The sequence below is a fragment of the Arachis ipaensis genome, chromosome B10, assembly GCF_059453495.1.
Source record: "Arachis ipaensis isolate K30076 ecotype BB chromosome B10, ASM5945349v1, whole genome shotgun sequence".
NCBI lineage: Eukaryota > Viridiplantae > Streptophyta > Magnoliopsida > Fabales > Fabaceae > Arachis > Arachis ipaensis.
In genome coordinates, this window is record NC_142435.1 from 23,108,665 (window position 1) to 23,126,608 (window position 17,944).

General features: G+C 37.9%; 2 protein-coding genes across 2 annotated transcripts; both read right to left on the bottom strand.

Moving 5' to 3' along the window:
* Positions 1 to 1,993: 1,993 nt before the first annotated feature.
* Positions 1,994 to 6,081, bottom strand: LOC107622560 (uncharacterized). Its single transcript, XM_016324504.3, has 6 exons — positions 5,941 to 6,081; positions 5,503 to 5,708; positions 3,720 to 5,123; positions 3,338 to 3,532; positions 2,905 to 3,056; positions 1,994 to 2,787 (listed from the first exon to the last, which is right to left on the bottom strand). Exons 3-6 carry the CDS (start codon positions 5,092 to 5,094, stop codon positions 2,317 to 2,319), a joined length of 2,193 nt encoding a protein of 730 aa, XP_016179990.1. The 5' UTR covers positions 5,095 to 5,123; positions 5,503 to 5,708; positions 5,941 to 6,081; the 3' UTR covers positions 1,994 to 2,316.
* A 9,262-nt stretch (positions 6,082 to 15,343) lies between these two features.
* On the bottom strand, positions 15,344 to 17,556 carry LOC107620429 (zinc finger BED domain-containing protein RICESLEEPER 2-like). The gene is made up of 5 exons (XM_088489917.1): positions 17,355 to 17,556; positions 16,926 to 17,228; positions 15,937 to 16,835; positions 15,536 to 15,854; positions 15,344 to 15,447 (listed from the first exon to the last, which is right to left on the bottom strand). The coding sequence occupies exons 1-5, from the start codon at positions 17,554 to 17,556 to the stop codon at positions 15,344 to 15,346; spliced, it is 1,827 nt and encodes a 608-aa protein (XP_088346043.1).
* Positions 17,557 to 17,944: the final 388 nt, after the last annotated feature.

Sequence of the window (17,944 nt, forward strand, 5' to 3'; positions counted from 1 at the left end):
CAAATATCCAGCATTCAGTTTGGCAATTTTTCTTCCCCTTACAATGCATCTACTATACTATAATGGTTTAGTAAAATTTCACCTTCAGTTTCCAAAAGTTAAAATCATTTGAACCTTTAAACTTTTCACTTTAAATTTTGATATCGACATCTTAGATCCGGAATAAAAAATAACTCTCTAATAACAAATAATAACTCTTTTTTGATATAGAAGATCAGACAGTGCTACAACCACAAAACATATTCAGAATGAATTTTATCCTGAAATCAAGCTATTCTGATACCGCTTGTTAGGATTATAAAAGTTGAGGACACTACTAGCATATTAAATACTATAAGCATGAAATGCTGTAATATCAAGTATTAATTAACCACCTTAAGAACAGGTTAAGTTCAAACTAATTAACCACATTAAGAGTAAAACCTAAGATCACAAGATGTATTTTCATTTTTTCACCCCAATTTAAAACTATAGATTTTTTGCTGCGTACGTTAACAGCATTATTCATTTCTCATTTATGTTAGCGCAAACACATGTACTTTGTCTTTTGTACTGTGTTATGTACAACCCCCTAAAACTTCCTTAAATATACAATTTTAATGATTGCTTTTTTATCACTTTTTTTTGGATTTTTTTCATAAAATATAAAAAAAATTAATTCCCAAAACAAATTAAAAGGATATTATTTTTCATGATCCATATTTTTGTTTTGTGTTTACATAAAGTTCACCTATATCCTAATTAGGGATGGCAAAAGAAATCGTACCCACAAGTAATATCTGTGTCGAGAATTCTAAAAGAAATCCGTAAAATTCTCACAGAGATGGAATCTCGCACCGCGAATAAATGGAGACAGGGACAGGAATTGAAGTACTCACCCCACGGGGACCTATGAAACCCCGTGAAAAAGAATTTACTTAAATGTTTTTATATATGTAAGTTATGTAAGTAACTCTAATTTATTTTATTTTAATTTATATGTTAAAAATTTTATGTGTATGTTATTATGTTAAATTTGTATTTAAATTGTGTTTGATTTGATATATTTGGTTGAATTGTATTGAATTTTATTATGGTTATGTTAATTTTATTTTTTTTTTAAATTAAAACTTAATATCTATAGATACTCGCAGATATCTATTTCCCCGTGAGGAGAAATAAACGGGACTCATGACGGAAATGGGATGAAAATGAAAAAAATTTTACTAAATAGGGACGGGAAATGGAGGAGGAATCCTACCCCATAGAAACTCATTGCCATTCCAAACTGACAAACTTCTACAATGCATACGAAGTTTGTCTATCACATCTACAAAATTTGTCTATCACATCAGCAAACTTGCTTATATCATGATACAATTTAGATGGTATTAGTATATTTTTATTCTTTTCAATTAATCCAACCCTATTCAAATAACTTAAAATTTTAAATTATAAATTTTTTTATTTAAAATTTAAATAGATATAATTTAAAAAAGTAGATTTTAGAAAATAATGTCCTTTTAATTTATTTTGGAAATTAACGTATTTTTTTATATTTTATTAAAGGAAAAAAAAATCATTTTTCTTCTAACAAAGTTGAATAAATTGCTAAGGTAATCAATATATAAAGGGTAAATAGATCTTGCAAGTTTGGCTATTTCTATCTTGGGATGCCGGTGAATGCATAGGAATTTTTGCAATGACGCTAGTCTTATATGGTTATTCTTTGGTGCAATGGAGAGCGACAATGAGCATAAAATGCAACCGTAGGCATTTATTTAGTTGGTTTTGTTAAAAAAATTACCTTCAAAAATGATTTGCACACACAATGTCCATAGAATTAATTAGTAAGTGTATACTACCATGCGAAGAACTTGAGAACATTAAAACTAACTATGAATCTCATGCGTACTTTCGATGTTTATCATAGCATTAGCAACGAATTTTTCGAAGATATCCCCAACATGTACACCACAACATTTTTCAAAACAAACGAATCACGCCTGGTAGAGATAAAACAGCATGATCAATGAAATGCTAAAGTATTATCCCACAATTCAGTTCAAATGTCAGCACAGAAACACATCTAACGTCAACTTTCGTCTTAAGTTCAGGATGTTTGGGCAAAGGTTCACTTTAACTTGTTCAACAGCGGGGGAAATTCGTCCACTCAAGTAGCTCTTAGTTTATGACACTTCTAAAACTAATCAAATTTAGTTCACAAGATGCATTAGGAATACGATAACATTTCCATAACTCAACACTAACTAGCTTGATGGCAAGAACACGAAAATCAGCAAAAGCTGCCAGGGTGACATATAGCATGCTATTTACCTACATCCGAGTGCTTTTACTGCGAGCTGCAAGTCTAGCAGATACTTGCTCTTCAGACAAAGGTAAATAGTAGATGCGAGGAGTTGCTGTGGTTTTGCGGAAGAGATCATCCAAAGTGAGAATAGGTGGGTCAACCTTCTCTGGAAGGGGCGGTGGGGACGGAAGCCGTTCTCTTGCCGCTGGTGGGAGCTTCGACAATGGGGGTGGAGGTGGGAGAGTAGCTGGAGCTGGAGGTTGCTCCCTGCGCATACGGGGGGAAGGCTCTGGTTGTGAGGATGGTGGTGTAGGAAGAACTGCTGGACCACTGCTGACAGGGGCGGCGGCAGGAGGAGGAGGAGGAGGAGGTTCTAACTTCATTTTCACCTCCTGAGGATCAACAAACTCGGCAACTAAGAGCCGCCCACCATTTGGAGGCCATTGCAAATTATACACAGCATTTCTGGTCTCAATAGCTTCTTCAACTGATGAGTACTACATAAACAAGAAATCAATGAATGGCCACTCAGAATTGTATTATAACAGCAACAGTACAGCATGATACATGACTTTGATAGTAGCACGCAGGCAGAGACAAGAATCAAGTCTTACAGTAACATAGCAATGGGTCTTTATTTGGTCCATCCAGAAACTAGTGATACTCCCACTTTTACCAAGAAGCCCTTGCACTGCTTTTAGGGTAAAAGGACGGAGGAAACGATCAATTCGGAGGGAATTAGTTGGGGGCTTTTGTGATGGTGGAACTGCCAAAGATAAAGAAACAACAGTAAGATGGAATGGAAACAAACATGACAAGCATGAAAACTCAAACAAGTGATTACTTATCAGTTATCATCAAATAATAATCTTAAGAGAATGTATTCAATAGAGATGTGCCCAAAATGTGCCGTGTCAAAGTGTCACAATCAAAATTCAAAAGTGCTAGGAATTTGTTAGTCCATTTGAAGTTACTATCCAATGCATTACCACAGATAAGAATATAAGCTTTACAGAGACTACCCCAATCTAGAGCACATCAACTTACCAATGCGTTCTTTAGGTGCATCATCAGTTACAGTTGAATCAGACCTAGAGAAGTTGCGTTTCAGCGCAACTGGCTCGTCCTTTGGTGTAGTTGCAGCTCTGGGAACAGTGCTTTTCAGATCTGGCCCTTTAACTGTTTCGGTGTTCCACCTGCGTTGCCTTTTTGCAGGCTCATTGCTCCCAACTGAAACTTGCTCTGCAACACAAGGTTCCAGAAAAGTTCAGGAAGATTAGTGAACACAAAAAAGATTGTCTATCACTAAGAACTATTAAGTAACAACAGCATGCCAGAAAAGGAACATGTATCACGCAAGGTCTTGTGCCAGTAAAATCCAAATTACAAAGCTTTTTAAGGGGATAAAGATAACAAATATAATGCTTACCGTTAAATTTTCGTTTCTCAGCCAAGGCAACAGGACTAATGTCAATGTCCTGATGAGTATCACTTTTCCCTGCAGATAGATCATTCTTCACGACTATAGTTTTACTTTCCTCCTTCACAATGGACACCTCAATATTCTCCACATTATCTCTTTCATCAACATCAAACTTAGAATCAACATGCTTACTCTCAGGTAAATCCTCTTCCATGGAATCATCACCAGAACTTCTATCTAGGTTTAACTTTTCTGGATACCCCACATCATCATTGCTATTGATCTTGTTCAAGTCTGGAGTCGTAACATTATTGCTATTTTCTTCAACAGATGCCTTTTTCTCAAGCAGCCCTCCAACATCCATTGAATGTGATACAGGTACATCTTTTCTGGATGATGGTTCTTCCACCATCTCCGGCCTAACAATATCTTGTTCTAATTTGACATTATCAGTAATTATAGTATCCTTTAATTCATTCTTTTGATTAATTGACACAGAATCACTAGAAATAGAATCAGATTTTACTTGAAACCCTAAACTAGGGTTGACCTCAGATACCTGGTTTTCTGGAACAGAAGTGTTGGGCATGAGATCCTCAGACGGGGGCTTTGTGTCACACTCCAGTTGGGGCTTTGTGTCACACTCCACCTGGGGCTTTGGGACCTCATTGTCCAGCTGCGCCTTTGATTCCTCATTCTCCACCTTGATTGCCAAATCCTTGTTACTCTTTACTTCACTATGAGTATGCTGATCACTGACCACTACTTCAGTTGATACAGTCTCCGTGATTTTATCGGATGTCTCCACAGTAGAGCCATGAGCACTTTGCTCATCTTTCACATTTTCAGGATCTACACCGGCTGGCAAACCAGCTTGTTCGATATCTTCATCCACAGCTGACACACTACTAATATCAACTGGGTTGGCAACACCACCCTGCTTGTCATTCTTCTTGCTCTCGTCATCCACATCCTCCTGAACTTTCTCTGTGCTCTCTGTGTCAATTGGCTCAACTACAACAGTATTCCCCTTCTCCACAGTTTCAACTTCTTGAGTTGGCTCAACATTTTCATTATTCCCCTTTTCCATGGTTTGGACACTTTCCTCTTCAATTGTTTGAACCACTTCAACATCCGCAGTAACCGTTTGTGAATCTTCACTGCCACCACCCGCATGGACCTCAAAACCGTTTGCATCATCCTTCGAGGCAGACTCATCAGCCTCCATCTCAGCACGAAGAGCTTCATCCAATCGCCTCACCAACTCGTCCTTCAAACCCTTGGTGGTTAATCTCCTCCTCTTCAGCTCCTCTTTCAGTTCTGTAACCTTCCACTGATGAATCGGCCGGTTGTCAAGTATGGGGTACTTCGACGACGACATTATATCCGACCACAAATCCCTGCCTCAACCTATTCCCAACAATCAATATGGGAACAAAGAAAACCAAAGAATATCAATACAAAACCCTGAAAAAGCATATATACAACAATGGCACCTATCAGAACAAATTCAAGGGACAGGATTACTCCCAAAAATCAGCAAGGTTTTGTTCATGAAACAATAAGACAAAACCCTGAAATATTTATCAAGAGCGAAAAAACCAACAGAACCAAACCAAACAACCCACGGTGCGAAACTCTACAAGTTTAAGAAGTACACATGCAATCTCAGATGAAAAAATAATAATTAAAAAAAAAAGCGATAATAGCATAACAAATAGAAAATATTTTTTTTTTTTTAATTTACCAAGTGAAAAGAAAATTAAAGAAGGGTTAAAGAATTACTCACAATGATGGCTTATTTTCAGGGGAGAATCGAAGGAAAGAGGGTAAGCGTTTTTGGTTTTACGGAAACCCTAATTTGAAAAGAGAATAGAAGGCACGAGAGAAGAAGAAACAGAGGAGCATCGAATGCGAAGAGCCAAGAAAACTAACGAATGCGCACACCGTCTTATTTACTCTTCTTGCACTCGTTTCATTTTTTTTCCCGTTCCCCTGAAAGCAGTGAAACAACAACAATAATAATAATACTGGCTAAAATACGCAGGAAATAAAACAAGGAAGAAGAAAATAATAGATATAATAAAGATTATGTATATAATAAGTAGTATAATTAAATTTCAGTAATATCTGCGCTGAAAATGTTGGGGTTATCGAAATGGGATTTGAATTGAGCACAGAGAAACTGGATACTGGATAGTAAGTAAAGGTTATCTAAATTCTTTACAAGTAGGACTCCTGCTGCTGCTGCTTCTTCTTCTTCTTTTCTTACTCTTTTTTTTCCTTCGTTTTTTATTTTTTATTTTCTATAATTTCTATTTTGCGTCCCTCTCTTTCGTTTCATGAGGGAACCCTCGAAGTGGAGTAATGAAGCTTTTGGGCCTACACTATATTACCCAAAAAAGAAGAATTTGGGCTGGTAGTACCGAAAATACCTTCCACCATGGCACTAATTTATCAACTATTTAACTAAATTGGATTGGCTAAGAGTGTGAGCTCACTCCTCTAGGTAAATAAATGTCGGAAGTTTATATTTTTTTTATGTATGTAATAATTTATTACCTAACATTAACTCTTAAATAGAATTTAGATCCACAGTAAATTAATTATTGACCTATCAATTTAAAAAATACTGTTTACAACTAAAAACTTATCAACTATTTCACATGACTACAGAAATAAACTAAGAGTGTATATGAAATGAGTGAAATCGAGTTTATTTTTATCTGAATTTAATTTTAAATATTGACCAGGTTTATTTTTAAAATTTTTATCCAATTCTAAACTTAATAAAATCTTATTATTTTCGAGTCACAATAGCACTAAATTTAGTAGGTGAAAATTGAATCTAGATAAAACTTATACCCAAATTATAACATTCACATAAAAAATATTTAGTAAGTAATAACTAAAAGATAAAATTAAAAATAATCATCACTAATTTCAAAATAAGTTCGTTACCACTAATAATTCAAAGGGATATTAAAACAATTTAAACTCTTAGAAATAACTAATAACAACAAAATATTTAAATCATAAATAACTACAATGCTAAATTTCATATAAGTGTAATTATCATTCATCAATTAATTTATAGCCACTTGTTTCTTGTAGTGTTTCTTTTTTTTTTTTATCAAAGATAGGAGATTCGAATCTACAACCTCTTAAATGAATATGGAGAGACTAGACCATTTGAGATATAACTCATTGGTTTCAAAAACATTCACCAAGTTGTTCCTTGTAGCATTGATGTGTTAGTCACATTTAAAAAACATGTAAAAATTAGTCTCTTTTTTGTATGAAAGATTATTACATGAATTTATTAATAAAAAAATAATAAAAACGTTATAACGTATATTTTTTTATTTTTAGGCCAACTGTATCGGATTGGATGACTTGAGTTAAAGCCTTAACCTGGTTGAATGGTTTAATCAAAACAATTTTTTAGATATTTGATCTAACTCTAGCTACAATAAAACAAGCTAAATTTGACCTAAATCAATTAGGTTTGGACCGAAATTTCTGATAAGTTTGAATCATGAACACTCCTACAATTTGTTAAGCCGCAATTGTTACCTCCCTAAGGAGTTAAGAAATATATTGATGCTGCATCAAATTCTTGTAAAGTGAAAAATTAATAAAATAATAAAATTATACTTTAATTATATTTAAATTAAAAAGTGAGATTCATGTGGTCTAGTTTTTGAAAAACGGAACTTTTTTTTTGAAAAAAAGAAATTTTTTCAAAAATTCAATGAGGCACCTCTATTGCATTAGCATTATCATTGGCTAAGTAAATACTTTTATTGCGTCATTACTGCATGATCATGAAACACACATCTCTATTGAGCCAAATAAGCATGTTGACTAAGTCGCAAAAAACTCAGTTTTCGAGCCACTCTGACTTGGAATTTTTAAATTCTAATTTCGGTAGTTAGACTCAGTTCGACGAGCTGGACCCGAATCTCGAGAAAAAAAATAATAACACAATATTATTATTATTATATTATTATTTTACCTGCTTTAGTTAAAACAGAGATAAATTTAATAATATTATAATCGGATTTAAAATCTACCGGCACGGACTAGTGCCGACACTCTCCAATGAATTTAGTTATGCTAGTTGTTCCGAGGGTTATCTGAAACTGTAGGTCGATCTCGGACGAGATCGTCTGTGCTGGTCAGTGCTGACGTGTCCGGCTGGTGGGTGGCGGACGGAGCTGTCGTGTCCGACTTGTTGGATTGGCTGCACTGCTGATCCTTCGTCACCGGAGGGTGGGGGGTACCTGCAAGGGACTCTGATGCTTAAGTTAGCAAGGGTATTAAGCAGATTTTTAGTAGAATCAGAGTATGAGTTATACCTGGGTGCTCTAGTGTATTTATAATGGTGTAGAGTGACCTTTTTAGATAAGATAAGTTAGTTATCTTATCTTATCTTATCTTTGAGTTGAGGTCAGCTTATCTTCAAGGGAACCGCCCTTATCTCTATAGGCTTGGACTGCCTTTGGATTTGGGTCGTGTTCCTCTATTTGGGCCCCTTACTGGGCTTTCCTGTCGATTTGACCGACCTCTTTGAGAAGAGGTCGGATAGCCTGACCTGAGGAGGTCGGTCACTTTATTACTGAACATCCCGGATCGGATAGCTCGACCCAAGGTGTGAACAGTGCCCCTGCTTGAGCTCGATCTTCTGCTTTGAGGTCGAGCCCTTGACTTCGATCTTTCTCTAATGAAGCCGAACTCGAGCATTTTGTCGATTCCTTTCTTTGTAGAACCTTTTTCAAATGTGGAACGTTTTTCTCTAAAAGCGCGCGCTTTTATATCAGCGCTTTGTTCTCGGGAACGTGCGAGGGTTTAATACCTTCATTAATTGGTATTCATTACCCCGTTTCCCTTGGCTTTTATTTTGAATTTTTGCAATCAGAAACGGTTTCTCTCCTTCATTTTTCTTTGTAACTTCTCCCTTCGTTCTCTCGCTTTCTGTTTTTCACCTACATTTTGCCTTTCTTGCGTTGTGGCGTCATTCAGCGATTTTGCCGGCGATTCCGTCTTTCTATCTTCAACCTCCCTCGAAGCTTCTTCATTCGTTCAAGTTGGTTTTTCTTTCTTTGTGCCTCTTTCGTCATTTTTGCCTTCAATTTTTGATAGGGTTTCGATTTTCTCTTGAAGTCTGAATCTTTTCGCATTACTGTGTGCCTGTTTGTTTACTGCTTAAGAGTTTTCTTTTTGCTTTTGAAATGGTCCTTTTGCATTCCTAGGGCTCACACTGCTTGTTTTCTTTGAAAGATTGTTCCTTTTGTCATGCTGATAGCTTCTACTGATGAATTATGTCATTTTGCTTTTTCTGGGGGATTTTTATTTTCTTGGAAAAGGTGGCGTCTTTGATGACTTTTTCTTTGATATGCTTTGCCATTGTGTTTGTTGATAAGCTGAGACTGTGAATTTGGAATATAGCTTTTTTGGCTTTGTCTGATTTGTTGGTTTCTGGGATACATGCTGCTTTCTTTTTCACTTTAAAGAGTTTTTCTCGTTAGCTTTGTAGGTTTTTCCTGAATCCTTGTTCCCTGACTGCCTCCAAAGGACGCCCCTGGACCTTCTGTGCGGGTTCTGAGGTTTTCCTTTTGTTGTTTGTGTCGTCTGAATCATATTAGCCAAGTTGTTTTGTCCTTCGTCCGAGATATTTTTTAGTAATCCGATCTTCTTTTCTTGTTGTAGGATTAGTTGGCCTCATGTCTTCTTGCAAAAATATTGTTGAGACGTCTTTCCAAGTCCCTGAGGGCATGGCTGATTGGGTGGGTTCTATGGTTTTGTTGTGTGTTTCTTTGGTTGACTCTGAGTTCTGTCAGCAACTTAGACAATTTCATAAGATCTGTGGTAGTGGTGGTGATGAAAAGAACTATGAATTTGTATCTCTGAGTTCTGAGGAAAGGGTCTGTTTCTCTACTCGGATTGCCGGAGAGCGCCCTTTTTTCTATGCCTACGACTTCTTTTTTAGTCAAATGAGTATTACTCTTCCTTTCACTGATTTTGAGACCAACCTGTTATGGTCATGTAATGTTGCTCCTTCCCAACTCCACCCCAATTCCTGGGGTTTCATAAAAATTTTTTCAAATGTTGTGTCATGGATTTGGTATTCCTGCTTCACAATCTCTTTTCTTCTATCTCTTTGTTTTGACGAAGCCTGGGGTAGTAAAGAAGAAAGCCGCTTGGGTTTCTTTCCGAGCTTCCCAGGGAAAGAAGGTCTTCTCCATGTTTGATGAATCTTTCCGTGATTTTAAAAATTACTTTTTCAAGGTCCGAGCTGTTGAAAGAGCTTGGCCCTTTTTTTCTGGATGAAAATGACGAGCTCGCCTTTCCTTTGGAATGGCAAAAGGATGTGAGAGTATCTAGATATACATGGGAAATGCTGGATGAGGCTGAGCAAGCTTTTGTGACTGTCTTGGAAGAACACTAGGGTCAGCCTCCCCATCTCGACACAAAGAAATTTTTAACCAATTCCTCTCTCCTCCAAACTGAGCTGGGTAGTTATGTTTTTTATTTTTCTCTATTGTCTGCTCCTATATTGTTCGCAAACTCTTTTTCGATTTTTGACTTGATTCCTTACTGTTGTGTTTTGCTTGCAGAGATGATTAAGAATAATGAATCTATGAAGGCCTTCAAAAGGGTGAGGAAAGCTACCGCAGCCCAAAACGTCTCGGCCAAGGCGGCCGGGGAGGGATCATCCCAGGCTCAGTCGAAGCCGGCCGTTCCGAGCTCACCTGGGGCGAGGAAAGTAATCCCGACTCCCCGGGTTCGTTTGGTTGATCCTCCCCAAACCTCTGTTGTCACTTCTGGTGCTCCTCCCAACAAAAAGCAAAAAATAATTGAGCCTTTCAACCTTGATGCCCCTGATTTTGACGCGGTCGAGTTCGTAGATCAGCAGATCGGTCCTTACGGTGCCCTCCATATGGATGATGTATCACTCCTTCGCCATTTGGACTTTATAACTTGGAGTAGTGTGAAGATGGCGCACATGGGGGCTGCCTTGTACCGAACTGCCCAAAATCTTCCTCTTCATGCCACCAAAGCCTTCATGGAGGAGGCTAAACAGGAGTTTGATCGGATGAAGGGCTTGAAGGAGGAGCTCGAAGTGAAAGTGACCAAACTGGAGAAAGGGCTGGAGAGCGAGAAGGCTAGCTCCCTTGCCTTGGCGGCTTCTGTGAGGTTGGCCGAGGACACGGCATTGAGGCATAAAGACAGCTATGTTACATCCTATCGGGAGGTAATGCGTCTGAGGGAGGAGTTGGAGTTTGCCCGAGCTGATTACTCCGAGCTCCAGGGTCATCTTGTCGGCAGCGTGAATGCTGCTTATGAGAACCTGAAGGACCAGGTTCGAATTCTGGCTCCCGAGGTCGACCTTTCTCTCTTCAGCCTGGACAATGTTGTGAGGGATGGTAAGATTGTCCCTGATGACCCAGATGATGATGATGTCAAACCTCTCCCTGCGCCTGCTGCCAAAGTGCCAACTTCTACAGTTCCTTCAGTTGAGGTCGGTCATCCCGTATCCGATCCGGACTGTCAAATCCTGAATCGGGATGATGGGACCGTGGATGCTGTGCCCATTCAGACTCACCCTCCTTCTCCCCGTGCTGATGCTACCGGGAAGGCTTCTGATGTTTAACTGAACTTTTTTATCTTGATTGTGTAGATAGCCCGACTTGTGGGCTTTTAAACTCTTTATTTTGTAAATTTCATTTTGCTGACTGTTGACACTTGTTTAGTTGCTTGTTTAGCAACTTTAGGCTGAAAAACAAAAAATAACTTCCAAGTTCTTAGGGCTGATTTGGGTAGCCCCTTTGAATTTGTTTTTATCACAACTTCGCGCATTTAGTATCATGTCGATCTTTATCTCGTCTAGGCACTTTTTCTAGGCTTTTGGTAGTACTAGAGCCTTGTCGCTCGATCTCTTTGAGTGGCTTTTGTGCTTGTGGCTTTGATTCCTTTGAGGCAACAAACAAAAATCCTGTTTTGTTTGGACCTTTTGTGAGGTCTCTGCCAAGTATTATTTTTTGTGGCCTTCGCACTTTATGTGGGTCGACTTCGTCATGTCGGGCCCTTCTAAGTTACTTTTGTAATCCTCTTTTTTGGACCTTGTTCAGGTCTCTTTCAAGGATTATGTTTATAACTTTTATGTTTTGGGCCGACTTCGTCATGTCAGATCAAGTTATTTTGTAATCCTCTTTCTTGGACCTTGTTCAGGTCTCTTTCAGGGATTACGTTTATAACTTTTATGTTTTGGGCCGACTTCGTCATGTCGGATCAAGTTATTTTGTAATCCTCTTTCTTGGACTTTGTTCAAGTCTCTTTCAGGGATTACTTCTATAACTTTATGTTTTGGGCCGACTTCGTCATGTCGGATCAAGCTATTTTGTAATCCTCTTTCTTGGACTTTGTTCAAGTCTCTTTCAGGGATTACTTCTATAACTTTATGTTTTGAGCCGACTTCGTCATGTCGGATCAAGTTATTTTGTAATCCTCTTTCTTGGACTTTGTTCAAGTCTCTTTCAGGGATTACTTCTATAACTTTATGTTTTGGGCCGACTTCGTCATGTCGGGCCCTTCTAAGTTACTTTTGTAATCCTCTTTCTTGGACCTTATTCAGGTCTCTTTTAGGGATTACTTCTATAACTTTATGTTTTGGGCCGACTTCGTCATGTCGAGCCCTTCTAAGTTAAAGTAATCCTCTTTTATAGGGATGGCCAGACCTCTTTCCAGGGTTTACTTATAACTTGGTTTGACTTGGTCCGACTTCTTAACATCGGCCAGTCTTTTAAGTTATTATTTAGCAATCCATCAGGACCTCGTCAGGTCCTTTCTCTGGATCACTTTCGATAACTTCTTGCATTATTCTGTTTTCACCTTTGCCGATTTGTAGAAGGTGGGTTAAATCCTCGTTTAGTCGACCTTTAGATGAATTTGGTTTTCATCTTTGTTGGTCTTTATCGTGATTGTGCAGTGAATTTGTTTTTCACTTTCTGCCAATCTGTCGCTTTATAATCGGACAATGAATGTTTCAGATTAATGCGTCTTGAAAACTTTGTAGAACGTCGAATATATTTTATTTAAAAGAAAATGAAAATATGTACATATAGAGTTTTTATCCTTTTGAGTCGGACAATTTCTAGATCTCAACTTGGTGCCTCATTAAAAAACCTTTTCAGGAAAAAGAGTGCATCCTATGATGAGATCTTTTACCTTCTCTAGCTATAGTACCTTCTTAGGTTGTAGGCGTGCCACGACCTAGGAAGTTCTCGCCCGTCGAGTTCGGATAGTCTGTAGTAGCCCTTCCCAAGTACTTCGATGACTCGGTAGGGTCCTTTCCAGTTTGCTGCCAGCTTTCCTTCTCCGGATCGAGTTGTTCCAATATCATTTCGGATTAGGATGAGATCATTCTCAGCGAAACCTCTTGGCACTACCTTTTGATTATATCTGGAAGCCATTCGACGTTTTAGTGCTTCTTCCCCGATCTGAGCTCTTTCTTGGATTTCAGGAAGTAGGTCGAGCTCTTCCCTTTGAAGTTGGGAGTTGGCTTCTTCGTTGTAATGGACCACTCTAGGTGACCCTTCCTCGATCTCTACCGGGATCATTGCCTCCGTTCCGTATGCTAATCGGAAGGGTGATTCCTTTGTGGTGGAATGTGGCGTTGTTCGATATGCCCATAGGACTTGTGGAAGTTCTTCGGCCCAAGCTCCCTTTACCTCTTGTAATCTTCGTTTTAGCCTGGCCAATATGAATTTGTTAGCAGCTTCGGCTTGTCCATTGGCTTGGGGATGTTCGACGGAGATGAACTGGTGCTTTATGTTCAAGTCGGCTACTAATTTTCTGAAGCCTGCATCTGTGAATTGGGTGCCATTGTCTGTGGTGATGGAGTATGGAACCCCGAACCTTGTGACAATGTTTCTATATAGGAATTTTCGACTTCTTTGAGCAGTGGCGTTAGCTAGGGATTTTGCCTCGATCCACTTTGTGAAATAGTCTACCCCTAATATGAGGAATTTAACTTGTTCCGATCCCTGGAGAAAGGGTCCGAGAAGGTCGAGTCCCCATTTCGTGAATGGCCAAGGTGAGGTTACGCTGATGAGCTCCACTGGCAGGGCGATGTGAAAGTTGGCATGTTTTTGACATGGTGGACATGTCTTTACAAACTCTGTGGCCTCCTTTTGTAGAGTTGGCTAATAAAATCCTGCCCGAAGTACTTTTTTGTGAGTGCTTGTGCTCCGAGATGATTGCCACAGATGCCACTGTGTATTTCTTCTAGGACTTCCTTCGTGTTGGAAGTCGGTACACATTTTAGCAATGGTATTAAAATTCCTCTTTTGTATAGAGTATTGTTTATGATAGTGTAGTATTGTGCCTCCCGTTTTAACCTTTTTGCCTCCTTCTCATATGTGGGAAGTGTTGATGTTTTGAGGTAGTTAATTATAGGAGTCATCCACCCTTGATCTAGACCTGTTATGGCTAGGATTTTTTCCTCTTCCGAGATTGACGGGTTCTGTAGTATTTCTTGGATGAAGCTTCTATTGTTGCCTCCTGGTTTGGTGCTGGCTAGTTTTGAGAGTGCGTCAGCTCGGGCATTCTGTTCGCGGGGTATGTGGCGGATCTCATATTCCCGAAATTGTCCAAGCTGTTCTCTAGTTTTACCCAGGTACTTTTTCATATTGGGGTCCTTGGCTTGGTAGCTCCCCGTTATTTGTGAAGTGATCACTTGTGAGTCGCTGAAGATAATGATTCTTTGAGCTCTGACCTCTTTAGCCAGCTTTAAACCAGCTAGTAGTGCCTCATATTCCGCCTGGTTATTTGAGGCAGGGAACCCGAATTTGAGAGAGAGTTCGATTTGGGTTCCTTGATTACTTTCTATTATCACACCTGCGCCGCTTCCAGTCTTACTCGAGGAACCATCCATGTAGAGATTTCATTCTGTGGGGGTTTCCAGGGTATCTATAAATTCTGCAATGAAGTCGGCTAAGTACTGTGATTTGATGGTTGTCCGAGCTTCATATTGGAGGTCGAACTCGAATAACTTGACTACCCATTGTAAAATTCTGCCTGCTAGATCTGTTTTTTGCAATATCCCTTTTATGGGCTGGTTGGTCCGAACCTTAATGGTGTGAGCTTGGAAGTACGGGCGAAGTCGTCGAGATGTTAGTATGAGAGTAGGGGTGTCAGGTGGGGAAGCCCGTCCCGCCCCGTCCCGTCCCGCCGGAAGCCCGCTCTCTGGCGGGCTGGCCCGCCCCGCCCCACCTATTCAGGCAGTCCCAAAATCCTAGCCCGCCCCGCCTAATGGCGGGCTAATTAATTATTTTTTTTATAAGAACATATCTAATATCTTCTATTTAAATTAATATAAATCGGGCTAAGCCCGCCTAATTAATTATTTTTTTTATAAGAACATATCTAATATCTTCTATTTAAATCAATATAAATACAAATATTAAATATAAATAGTCTTCAAAGTAAATAAACATAATCCAATTATCCAAAATACTCAAGTCATAGTTATAAATAGTCCCATAGACAAAATAAATATATAATCCAAAGTCCAAAAACATAATTATGAATAGTCTTCAAAGCAAATTAAACTTAATTCAATACACTTAATTTTCATCTTCATCTTCATATAAGTCAATAACATCATTGGAACCAACTCCTAAAGAATAGCCTTCTCCTTTTGCAATATCTTCCTGATCTTTATCTTCCTCTAGAAAAAAGTAAATAAATATATTAGCAAAATAGTACATAATAATGTTCAAAATCACTCAAGTATGTATGTCATAAATATAATATACCAAAATCATCATATCCACGTATCCAATTTCTGGTGCAAATCACTGCTTCAACATTATCTGACAACAAACGACTTCTATACTTATTCAAAACATGAGAACCCATGCTAAATGCAGATTCTGAAGCCATAGAAGTAATAGGAATGCTCAACAAATCTCGTGCCATTAGTGATAGTGTTGGAAAACGATGATGGTTGTCTTTCCACCATTGCAAAACATCAATGATTGCATCATTGCAAAATAATGTTGCCTCACTCAAATAAATATCCAGTTGGTTCTTTCCACTTTTCACTTCAGCTTCTTGATTATGGGACATCAAATCCTTTGCATTACAAACAATATAAATATATCAAAAAGCATGAAAAATAAAAAATACATATAATCAAGTAGATAAAAATACTTACACCAACAATTTTAATAAGCTGAGTTCCAATTGCAGAAGATGTTGCTTGAGAAAAATTACTTGAAAGTTGGGAAGAACTCTCTACAGTCGTAGAGGAATTTTGGTCATAAACCTCAAAAAGCTTGTATAACTTACTCTTCACATGCTCCACTTTGTCTTTAGCACTAATATGATCAATCTCATTATAGCAATGAACCAAAGTGTTGAGTTTAAATCTAGGATCAAGAACTGCCCCAAATGCAAGAACAACACTGTATTCTTGCCAATATTTCTTGAACTTAATCATCATTTTTTCTCCCATGTTCCTTATAAGCACTTCATCATTCTTCAAACTATTCATTAAAATAAGCTGGATTTGCCAAACTTGTAAAAAATACAAGTTGGATGTTGGGTAAGAAGTTCCAGACATTAACTTGGTAGTTTCGTAAAATAGTAACAAGAAATCACATATCTTTTCAGTTCTTCTCCACTCATCTGATGAAGGACAATACTCCCTAAACCCAGCTTCTTTTACTTTATACATTTCAAAAGCTTTCTTATAAGGAATAGCACTTGCAAGCATTGCATAAAGTGAATTCCACCTAGTAGGAACATCTAAACATAATGCAGTCGTATACTCAAGTCCCTCAATATCTTCAAAATATTCTTTAAACTTAACCATTCGACTTTCAGATTTTCTCAGAAACTTAATACCCTCTCTAATCTTATACACTGCATCACCACATATTTTCATTCCATCTTGGACAATAAGATTTAAAATATGAGCAGAGCAACGAACATGAAAGAATTCACCACCATACAACAATGAACCATGCACATCCAAAGTACTTTTCAAGTGTTCAACACAAGTATCATTAGAAGAAGCATTATCCAAAGTAATGGAAAAAATCTTTTTATCAACTTTTCACTCAGTCAAAAGCGTAAAGATTTTAGAAGACAATTCAAATCCTATGTGAGGAGGAGGCATATGACAAAAATTGAGAATTTTACTCTGTAATTTCCAGTTCTCATCAACAAAATGTGCAGTCAAACATATAAACCCCTCATTGGTACTGGAAGTCCAAAGATCAGATGTTAAGCAAATTCTATTTGGAATGGAAACTAAAATTTTTTTAAGTTTCGCAGCTTCTCTCTTGTGGACTTTCACTATGTCAGCCTTAACCGTATTCCTAGAAGGAAGTTTCAAAGTTGGACTAATATATTTCACCCAATTTCTAAATCTCCTATCATCAACCATATTAAAAGGCTTATCCCCAGCAACTACATACCCAGCAAACATATCTCTAGCCACTCCTGAATCAATATTAAGTGAACCCATTTTAAGTTGCAATTCTGCTATAGCCTGACCAATATCTTCATGCTTAATTTGAGTACAACTATCAAGATGCCGTTTTATAGTAGAAGTGTCATATCACTTACCTCCAACTTTAAACACTTTCTTGCATCCTTTACACTCAGCACGTTCTACTCCATCCTTATCTGGACCGAGCTTTTTGAAAAATTTCCAAACATCAGAGGTTGCTGGTCTCAGCCTTTTCGAACTAGGTTCATCAACCTCGACCGGAGCAGCCTCAGAACCAACTCCAGTAGTAATAAGGTTACTCACAGTTTCAGAATTCATATTTCCTGAAATAAAAGTAAATGTAAATTGTTTATATGAACTAGGTTTTTCAACCATTAGCAAACCATACAAAAAATAGCAAACAATTTCTGAATCCGCATCAGATTCAAGTATTCAGCCAAATATCAACCATTATCAACCATAATCAAAACTTAACCATTATGAAACAACACAAAAAACAAGAAACAATTTTTGAATCCGCATCAGATTCAAGTATTCAGCCAAATATCAACCATAATCAAAACTCAACCATTATGAAACAACACAAAAAACAGGAAACAATTTCTGAATCCGCATCAGATTCAAGTATTTAACCAAATATCAACCATTATCAACCATATTCAAAACTCAACCATTATCAAACAACACAAAAAATAAGAAACAATTT